The following is a 10,748-nucleotide window of genomic DNA, read 5'->3' as shown; positions in this document are numbered from 1 at the left end:
TCCGTCTTATACTCATTGGGGGGCACGGGGTCCTTGACAATGTCGATGAAATCTACGAGGAGACCCCCCTGTGAGTGACCCCTTCGGCCCCAACCTCTACCCCACCCCTCCCTTTCCAGTCTCCTCCCCCATGTTCCTGCCATCCCCGAATCTTGGCAGGACCCCAGGCTTGGATGTGTCCCAGGGCCCCACATGGGAGTGGAGATGCTGCTCTGGACCACTCTGATCCCCGAGCTCCCCTGACCTCAGGACCTGTGTCTTTCCTTGTTGTCTTTTCAAATCATTTCAGCAAAACCCCTGTTTTGTGCACAGTTGCCGAAGCGCATAAATCAGGTGATGAGCTGGAGGAGCACGGGTGGGGAAGATGAATTTCCATGGAGGATGTGGGATGGGGCGGGGGGGAGTAAAAGAGGACAAGCTGGCATTTCAGCCACAGGCGCAGAACTATGAGGCGGAGAACATCCCAGAGTGTGACTCTTGACCCAGAAGTGGGGCAGTTTGGGGAACCACCAGAGTGTCTGCATGGTGAGAGGTGACGGGGATGCAGCTGGACTCATCAGCCATCACTCGCCAGGCACCCTGAAGGTGGCTGGTCTGCTAGGAAGCCCCTCCCAGACAGACAGTAGGAGGAGTCCAGAAACCAAGTTTGAAGGGCCCAGAGGGAGGTGTTGGGCATGAGCCAGTCCAGGATGTGCTGGGCGCTGGGGAAACAGGACTGGGGGCTGGTAAGACCTGATTCGGGGAAGGGGGGTGACAGTGACTCTGGGAAGAATGACCCCTGGTCAAATGCCTCCTCCCCCAAGTCAAAACCATCTCACTGGGCTGGCTCCTGTGGTATGCGTCTGTCAGATGGGGCTGTGTGCACACTTGGTGAGGAGGAACCTAGGACGGGGCTTGTAGCTCAGAGAACCTCCTTTCAGAGGTGTGGGGACGATGGCACTTGGTGGGGCTCCGCCGGGCCCGGGCCCTGGCTGTCTCATCTTCCTGGCACCGGGTCTGGGCTGTGGTTTACAGAGGAAGACATCAGCCCCACTGGAACAGGCAATGGGTCAGAGCAGCCCGGGGGCAGCAGACAGTGGAGAGGATTTACATCCTTCCCGGAGTAGACCACATGCCCGGTCCACTGGGGCAGGCAACGGCCACCAAGAGGAGGGCTGGGACGTGAACCATGACGGGAGGCCTCCCGGGAGAGCCTGCAGCTGGCCAGACAAAAGCTGTCAGAGGGTCTGGGCCCTTCCTTCCTGTTATGGGTAGAGTGCGTCCCCTGGCAAACGCATATGTCGGCCTCAGAATATGACCTTATTTGGAGACAGGGTCTTGAAAGAAGTCATCTAAAGGAGGGCACCTAATCTAACCAGCATGGTTATGCAAAGGAGAAAGCAGTAAAAGTTTTAGTTCCGCAGTCGTGGTCGGACGCTTTGTGACCCCATGGACTGTAGCCCGCCAGGCTCCTCTGTCCATGGATTCTCCTGGCAAAAACACTGGAGTGGGTAGCCATTCCATTTTCCAAGGGATCTTCCTGATCCAGGGATTGAACCTGGGTCTCCCACATTGCAACAAAGGAGAGATTTGGCTCAATTAAAAAAAAAAAACAACACCTGAAACTAACACAATATTTTAAATCAAGTATACTTCAATTAAAAAAGAAAAAGGAGAAATGTGAATATAGACTTGAACACTGACAGAACACCATGTAAAGATGAAGACAGAGATTGGGGTGGAGTGTCCACAGGCCAAAGTACACCAAAGACTGCCAGCAGCCACAGGAAGCTAGGGGAACTCCCCTGGAGGCCCAGCAGTTAAGAATCCACCTTCCAATGCAGGGGACATGGGTTTGATCCCTGGTTGGGGAACTAAGATGCCACGGGGTTACTGAGCCCTCTCGCTCTGGAGCCTATGTGCTGCAACTAGAGAAACCATGCATTGCAATAAAAGATCCTGCATGCTGCAACTAAGACGTGATGCAGTTAAATAAATAAATATTTAAAATTTAAAAAGAGCTAAGGGAGAGACCCCAAACAGATTCTCCCTCAGGGACTCCAGAAGCAGCCAACCCTGCCGATACCTTGACCTTGACTCTGACCTCCAAAATCGTGAGACACTAAGCATCTGTTTCTTTAAGCCCTTAAGTCTGTGGTACCCTGTTCTGATGGTCTTAGCAAGCTGATGCATCTCCCAAACCCCAGTGGGGCCTAAAAGCTCGGGCAGGAGGGAGGAGTCCCAGGGAAAAGCCATCTCGGCATCCGAGGGTGGCTGAGGGTCATCACCACCCTTCCAACACCCGTCTGAGACCCACAACGGCTCATTCCTAGGGGCCTGGGGGCTGTCAAGGTGCAGCTGGTCCACTGATGTGTTTTGTCTGGCTGGTATATTTACAAAGATTTTAAAAATATTTGTCAACCTTGAGGAAATGGGAGATTTCACATGAAAACCCTGATTTCTGGCTTTTCTTTTTTTTTCTTTTCAGGCCATGCCATGCGGCATGTGGGATCTGAATTCCCCAACCAGTGAACCCGTGTCCCCTGTATTGGGAGCGCAGAGTCTCAACCACTGGACTGCCAAGGATGTCCCTCGGGCCTTTCTTGAAAACGACTTAACAAATGGGACCCATTTCCTGCACGGTGTAGTCAGCTGGAGGGGAGTGGAGGAGAGGCCGCCCACCATCAAGGGGACACAGGCCCCACTGTGTGCACATCCCCCACCCGGCCTGCCACATCCGCCGATGGCTGTCAGCCCTAGATGGCTCCCAAGCACACGTGCATTTCTGGGGATGGGGACACCTCAAAGGGATGGAGGGAAGGGGCTTGAGTGGAAAAGCACTTAGCCTCAGTGGGCACATCAGGGAAATGGGGCCAAGGAGACCCGTCCTGCCTCCCCAACTCCCCCGACTTCCCCCCAGGCTGGCTTGGACTCTAACCTCCCCTCCCAGGACAGAAGCCGATCTGGAGCCTGCCAGGCCTGGAGACCAGGGGCAGAATCCAGGGACCTATGGGCAGGGCAGCTGGGAACTTGGCCCCGAAGGGCTCCTGGCCCTCCTAGGGGGGGAGCATCAGGGTGGACGGTTACCGACTGTCAGCTGGTTCTTTTCCACAGGAGACAGGCTGAAAACGTTGGGGTTTTCTCCAGCATCGGTTTTATAAAAGGTTTCGATGTCGATGGAGAATTTCTCCACAAAAGGGCAAGTGAACCTGTGGGGGAAGGAGAGTATCCACTAGGACCCAGGCTCAGAGGGGTGGGCGTGGGTCGCTGGGTGGAGGACGAGGGCTGGAGTGGTGGGTGAGACCTGTCTGTTCTGTCCTCCTGGACCTTCACTGCATCCCAAGAAGAGCCAAGTCCAAGTTGGGGCCAGCGGGAGGGGTGGACTTACGGGGAGGGGGGGAATCATTGCAGGAAGTGGCTGGCAGCCTGTGTCCACGTGTGTGAGGCATGATGTGAACACGGTGTGGATGCAGTTAAGGTGGCACAGTACCAAATGGGCTGAATCTGGACCAGCGCTTGGTGTGACATGCCACCCTCTCCCCTGTCCCCTAAGAAGCCAAGTGTGGCAACAGGGAGACAGCCTCTCTCTCTTGGCTGGAGATGAACTCAGAGGAGAAAAGTACTGCTGGGAAGTGAACAACCTGGATGGATTCCCCAGCAAGTTCCAGGCCCTCACCCACCTGGACAAAGAAGCCCCAGAAGACTCGTGGGGACCCCACCTGTTCAGCACATGGGTGGCCCCCTCTCTCTTCTAATCAAGCAGTGCTCAGTTATATTGGGTGTGGGGCACAGAGTGAAAAGTGCCCCCTACCCAGGGGGATCCAAAGAAAGCCATGTTCAACATGGCTTGTTATAAAATATCATCATAGTCGCTGAAGGTGTCAGGGTTGGAGGGAATCTCTGAGCCATCTGGGCTACCCTCAGTTCCTGTTTCTTCCCAGCTGGTGGACTGTCCTGCATTCCTAGGCAAACATTAAAGTGAGTTTGTGTTCCCTGAGCCTTCCCAGATGGCAAAGGAGTCTCAGATGGCCCTCAATGGACTCATGCCTTCCTGGGCTCCCCCCACTGGCAGGCTAGGAGGCACCTAGGGGTATAGCCTGCCCTGTCCTGTCTATTCCCCTGAGGGGGAACCTTCAGGGTACCACTTAGAATGGAGGCTCAGCTCCCTGGGAGCCAGGCAGCTGAGACTGTCTGGGGGGCCAGCGCCAGTATCTATGCCCCTGGGTTACTTCCTGGGAGGGCGACATGGGGCCGGGGGCAGGCTCACCTGGTTCGAGTGTAGGGGTAGGCGTTCCAGGACTCCTCCACCACCCGCAGGGCCGCCTTGGGCAGGATGGAGCGGAACCAGCTGGGGATGTGCATGCCCACATGGTACACCTTGTGCGTGTATTGCCCGGAGCCGCCGGGGCCGTCTGTGTATGGCCGGTTCTCCAGGATCTCTACGCCGCTGCCTTCGCCGTGTGTCTCGTTCCGGCTCTTCTTCTGTGGGGACAAAAGCACGTGTGGGTCTGGAGCTCTCTGCAGAAGGGGAGGGGCTCGGGAGACCCAGGTGAGGGTGCTGAGTGCAGGGGGGTGGGGGAGGCTTTGGCCAACCAGGCTGGCTCCTTTTGGGCCACTTCAACACATCCTCCTCAAATACCTCCCCCCACAAGGCTCCACGTGTCCCAGCATTCATGCAGAAGACTGAAGGGCCACGGTTCCCTCTCCGGGCCCAGTAATGCACATGCAAACTCCTCCGTTCTGACTCCTGAATCTCCTGGGCCTGAAAGTGTCCCCAAGGTCAAGAGGATGTGCTTGCTTTCTCACCTTTTAGCCAACATTGTACTGGAGGTTCTAGCCAGAGAAATTAGGCAAGAAAAAGAAATAGTAAGAGGCATTCGAATTGGAAAGAAGTAGGGACTACCCGGGTGGCACAGTGGTTAACACCCCAATCTCCCACTGCAGGGGGCCAGGTTCCATCTCTGATCAGGGAACTAGATCCCACATGCCGCAACTAAGAGTTTGCATGACGCAAATAAAGATTCTGCAATAAAGATTCCATGTGCCGCAACTAAGACCCAATGCAGCCAAAAAATTTTTTTTATAAAGGAAGAAGTGGGGCTTCTCTAGTGACTCAGTGGTAAAGAATCTGCCTGCAAATAAGGGAAACATGGGTTCGATCCCTGGTCCAGAAGATCCCACATGCAGTGGAATAACAAAGCCCATGAGCCACAACTGAGCCTGCGCTCCAGAGCCCATGTTCCACAAGAGAAGCCACTGCAATAAGTCCAAGAACTGCAACTACAAAAAAGTCCTTGAAGAAACCAAGACCCAGCCCAGCCAAAAATAAAATAAATAAAAACTTTTTTTAAAGAAAGAAGTAAAACTATCTCAATTTGTTAATGACACAATCTTAAACACAGAAAAACCTAAAATCCTCCCAAATCTGTTAGATCTAATACATGAATCCAACGGAGTTGTAGGATACAAAATCAACCCACTAGAACAAATAATGCAGAAAGGAAATAAAGAAATCATTTCCATTTACAATGGCATCCAAAAGAATAAAATGCTTAAGAATAAATTTAACCAAGGAGGAGCGAGAGTTGTATACAGAAAACTATAAAACATTACTGAAAGAAATTAAAGAAGATTTAAAATAAATGGAAAAGACATCTGTGTTCATATGAATTGGAAGATTTAATATTGTTAAGATGTCAACACTCCCCAAAGCAATCCGTGGGTCCAATGTAATCCTTATCAAAATCCAATGGCCTTTTCAGTAGAAAGGGAAAAACTGATCCTCAAGTTCATACAGAATTTTGAGGGATCTCAAATAGTCAAAGCAATCTTGAAAATAAAACAAAGTTGGAAAGCTCACATTTTCTCATATCAAAACTTGCTAATAAGGACTTCCCTGGTAGTCCAGTGGTTAAGAATCCGCCTTCCAAAGCAGGGGATGTGGGTTTGATCCCTGGTCAGGAGAAGGCAATGGCACCCCACTCCAGTACTCTTGCCTGGAAAATCCCATGGATGGAGGAGCCTGGTAGGCTGCAGTCCTTGGGGTCTTGAAGAGTTGGACACGACTGAGTGACTTCACTTTCACTTTTCACTTTCATGCATTGGAGAAGGAAATGGCAACCCACTCCAGTGTTCTTGCCTGGAGAATCCCAGGGACGGGGGAGCCTGGTGGGCTGCCGTCTATGGGGTCGCACAGAGTTGGACACGACTGAAGCGACTTAGCATCATTAGCAGCAGGAAACTAAGATCCCACATCCTCCATGGTGTGGCCCATTTAAAAAAAAGTGCTATAAAACTATAGTAATCAAAACAGTGCAGTCCTGGCATAGGACAAGTCTGTGTAATGGAGGTGAGAGTTTAGAAATAAATCCAATATTTACACACTATATTTACTGATTTTCAACAAGGGTGCCAAAACCATTCAATGGGAGAAGGAACAGTCTTTACAACAAATCCTGCTGGGACAATTAGATATCCACATGCCCACAATGCCGTACCACATATAAAGAGGAACTCAAAACAGATCAAAGACCAACTTGTTAGAACTAAAAGTATAGAACTCTTAGGAGAAAATATTAGGGCAAATCTTCATGACCTTGGATTTGACAATGGTTTTTCAAATATGATACCCAAAGTATAGGCAGTCAGAGAAAAAAATCTAAATTGGAATTTATCAAAATTTAAGAAAGAACAGGGGCTTCTCTGATGGTCCGGTGGTTAAGGCACTGCACAAGCTTACGCTGCAGGGGGCACAGGTTCGATTCTGGTTTGGGAACTAGGACCCTGCATGGCATGAGGCACGGCCAAAAAAAAAAAAGCAACTTTTGTGTATCAAGGGATGCTATCAAGAGCGTGAAAGGACAACACGGAATGAAAGCAAAGTTTCTGTAAATAATACATCTGATACATCATATCTGTACCATGAAATGTGATGTGGCCCCAAAAAAGAAGGAAGGACGGACACGTGTTACTACATAGTTGAACCCTGAAAACATGTTTAGTTAAGGAAATATACTGTATGACCCCACTTCTATGAAATGCTTAGAACAGGCAAATTTAGAGAGTCAGAAAGTAGATTATTGGTTGCCTGGGTGTTGGGGGATAATGGAGAGTGACTTCTTTATGGGGTGATGAAAATGCTCTAAAATTGTGATAATTTCACAACTCTGAAAAGTGCTAAAAGCCACTAAACTGTACACTTTAAATGTGTGAATTGTGCAGTGTGGGACTTACATCTCAATAAGTCTGGTATAAAATCAAACAAACAAAGAAATAAAAACCAACCCTGCCTCCTGCACTCAACTAAGATTTCAGAGAGTTCAAACACAAGGAATGAGAAGGGGCCTCGGAGGCACTGCCCAAGAGACGGAACGCCTAGGTCACCCCCAAGTGTCTCTCTGCCTCCAACGTCCTTCCTGGGGTCTGAAAGGTCGGGTTTCTGCTTTTGCACAAAACCTTCGTGATCAAGGTGCTAGTGACTTTAAACCCAGCATCTGTTTCCATGGCAACATGCTGGAATCACCAAGGTCATCTTCGGTCAGCTTCCTGGACAGCAGCTGTGCGCACGCTGGCACATGCATGCACCCCGAGTGCAGGCACACACCTACGCCCACAGGCATCCCCAACAGCACTGCCTCATCCTTGGGGCACGACTCTCTCTAGGGCACAAAGATGTACTGTATCTCCATGTCCAGAGCCACTGGGTCCCCGTCAGAAAAAAAAAAAAAGACCCTGATTGAGGCCAAGGAGGGGTCAGAGCAGGGACATGCCCATTCCCTGCTCTTTAAAGGAGCTCCTGGAATGTGGCCCAGATTCCGTAATGAAAACAGCAACCGTTTCCTGGATGCCTTCCAAGCTCCCGCCTCTTACAGCATCCTTGTTGATTAGTGGTTGTGCTAAGTGCCTGGCATGTTCTTTCTCCTTTAGTTCCTGCAGAAGCCCCTTGAGAAAGGTGCAGGACTGCTCTCACTCCCAATGTTCAGATGGGAAGGTGGAGGACCAGAGAGGCAGAGTGACCCATCCGAGGTTACCGTTACTAAATGGCAGAGCCGGGACAAACTCAGACCTGTTAGATTCCGGGGCCTGCTCACCCACAGCATTGGGCACCTCAAGGAAAACACCTCAGCACAGAGAGGTGCTGATAAACAGTTACTGAGCAAGTGGAGACTGTAGTCCTTACCCTGCGATCACCTTTCTCTCATCCTGGACGGGTTGCTTCCGCCTGGTGTCAGTTCCCAAAATCCTAGTCGGGGGCGGGGCTCCCTGTCTGCCTAAGGCCCAGGGTAGTGGGTTGCAGTCTCCCTGCCAGACCACGTCCACCTGGAATCTCAAACTATGACCTTACTTGGGAATAGGGTCTTTGTGGATGGAATTAGTTAAGATGAGGTCATCTTAATGTAAATGGATTGGACAATTAAGGGTGGCCCCTATATTCAATGTGGAGAAGGCAATGGCACCCCACTCCAGTACTCTTGCCTGGAAAATCCCATGGACCAAGGAGCCTGGTGGGCTGCAGTCCATGGGGTCGCTAAGAGTCGGACACGACTGAGTGACTTCCCTTTCACTTTTCACTTTCATGCATTGGAGAAGGAAATGGCAACCCACTCCAGTGTTCTTGCCTGGAGAATCCCAGGGATGGGGGAGCCTGGTGGGCTGCCGTCTATGGGGTCACACAGAGTCAGACAGGACTGAAGCAACTTAGCAGCAGCAGCAATATTCAATGAGAAGGCATCCTTCTCATTCTCATTCTCATAAGGCATCCTTATGAGAAAAGAAAACGGGGGACACATCCCTGGTGGTCCAGTGGTTAAGAATCTGCCTTGCAATGCAGGGGACGGGGGTTCGATCCCTGGTGGGGAAACTAAGATCCCACATGCCGAGGAGCAGCTAAGTCTGTGCCCACGTGCCACAACAAAAGAGTCCGTGCGCCACAACAGAAGACCTGAGTGATGCAACGAAGATCCCGTATGACACAACTGGGACCTGACACAGCGACAGAAAGAAGAGGAAACGGAGACACAGACACACACACAGGGAAGATGGAGACAGACACACACAGCAGGCAGGGGGCCATGTGACAATGGAGGCAGAGACTGCAGTGAGACAGCCTTAAATTGAGAAATGCCGAGCATTGTGGCCCACCACCAGAAGCTAGGAGAGACAAGGAAGGATTCTCCCCAGCCCCCCAAAGCCTCCAGAGGGAGCATAGCCCCCTAACACCTTGATTTTGAACTTCTACCCTCCAGAACTTTGAGAGAATACATTTCCATTGCTTTAAGCCACCTAGTTTGTGGTGGTTTGTTACGACGCCCCCACGGCATGGAATGAAGGTCTGGGGTTCCCGGTGGCTCGCAAGAAGAGGATGTGCAGGTCGGAGGGGCCAGGGCACAGGGAGTCTCTGAAGGTGCCCAGCCAGCTGGGATCTGAGGGCAGAGAAGGACAGAGAGGGAGCAGGGACGGGGTGGGGTGGGGTGGGGTCCTTCCTGCTTGGCCTTAGTGGGGCTGCACAGACCCCAGGTCCCAGGGTTGGGGCAGGGGAGAAGAGGAGGAGGGGAGGGCAGGCGGCGCTTGGTGCCTCCCCCGGAGACCATGGAAGGACAGGCAGGAGAGACAGGCCCGGCTCCCAGGGGCACAGATGCCCAGTGTGAGAACTGACGAGTCCCCCTGCCTACTCTACCCACACAGGCTGGGTGGAGAACCTTCCCCTCCTCCTGTGCTCCCCTGCTGCATCCCTGGAGCCTGGGGTATGCAAGAGAGAAGTCTGGGCCACCTGGCGTCTGGTGCAGAGAAAGCTCTGGATGAAGGGGCGGGGAGGGGGTGGGTTTAAAAGATTCAAAGACCAAGAAACCCCCGGCCAATCAGGCAGCTCTCAGAGCTGTCCAGGGTCCTGGCCAAGCCGCTTCCGATCACTTCCTCACTTTGCTGAGCACCTCCAAGGATGGAAGGCTCTTTCTCCGCCAGACAGACTGATTTTTCTTCTTTTGAAACCTTGAACAACATGTATATTGAGTTTCATTCAGGCAGGTGCAAGGCACTGTGACACGTGAGCCCATCTTGTTCACAACCTCAGGGAGGAGGTGGCTTGTTCAGCAGGCAGGCCTCTTCCTAGTTGCCACCCCAGCTGGCAAGCGGGATCACTGGGCAATGGATGAATGGTCTTGCTCTTCTTTCTGCAGAAACAGAGCTGCCTTCCTTGATGGTCCATCCACCTCGTAAGGCCTAGCTCAGAACGGAGGCCCTCCTGGAGCACTGGCCCCAAGCCCACGTGAGCACCGGGTTCCTGTGCCCCCAGGCCCACTGGTCTGGTTTCTATTCAGTGGGCTGCATACACATCTTTCTCCCTGCAGGCAATCCCAGGGCACAAAAAGCGCTTTTCATTCATCTCTGTAGCCCAATCCTCAGCCACAGCTGGGCACAGAAGAGTCTGGTGAATTTAACTTCTTTTTTAAAAAAATATTTACTCATTTATTTATTGGGCTGTGCCGGGTCTTAGTTGTGGCATGTAGGTTCTGGTTCCCTGACCAGGGATGGGACCCAGGACTCCTGCATTGGGAGCACGAATTCTTAGCCACTGGACCACCAGGGGAGTCCCTCAACTGAGTTTTTTAACAGCATTATTGAGGTATGACGGACAAACAGTAAACCATATATATGTAAAGGTACAGTCACTGAGCTGTGATGTGGGTCCATGCCCCTAAAACTGTCACGCGGTAGAGATAACGGGCATGTCCATCACCCCCACAGTGGATGGAGCCCCCCCAGAACTTCAG

General features: G+C 51.8%; 1 protein-coding gene across 1 annotated transcript in view; it reads right to left on the bottom strand.

Moving 5' to 3' along the window:
* The window catches only part of PITPNM2 (phosphatidylinositol transfer protein, membrane-associated 2), a 133,186-nt gene that overhangs the window by 25,727 nt on the left and 96,711 nt on the right, over nucleotides 1–10,748 (bottom strand). Inside the window, exons 4-6 of the mRNA XM_010841416.1 lie at nucleotides 4,247–4,461; nucleotides 3,067–3,188; nucleotides 7–52 (exon numbers count right to left, since the gene is read on the bottom strand). Of these exons, the coding sequence (XP_010839718.1) occupies nucleotides 7–52; nucleotides 3,067–3,188; nucleotides 4,247–4,461 (383 nt within the window). The remainder of the gene's footprint in view (nucleotides 1–6; nucleotides 53–3,066; nucleotides 3,189–4,246; nucleotides 4,462–10,748) is intronic.

The sequence above is a fragment of the Bison bison genome, unplaced genomic scaffold (assembly GCF_000754665.1).
Source record: "Bison bison bison isolate TAMUID 2011002044 unplaced genomic scaffold, Bison_UMD1.0 scf7180017864160, whole genome shotgun sequence".
In the NCBI taxonomy this organism is placed as follows: Eukaryota; Metazoa; Chordata; class Mammalia; order Artiodactyla; family Bovidae; genus Bison; species Bison bison.
The sequence above is the reverse complement of the archived record's forward strand: the minus strand, read 5'-3'. Positions and strand labels throughout refer to the sequence as shown.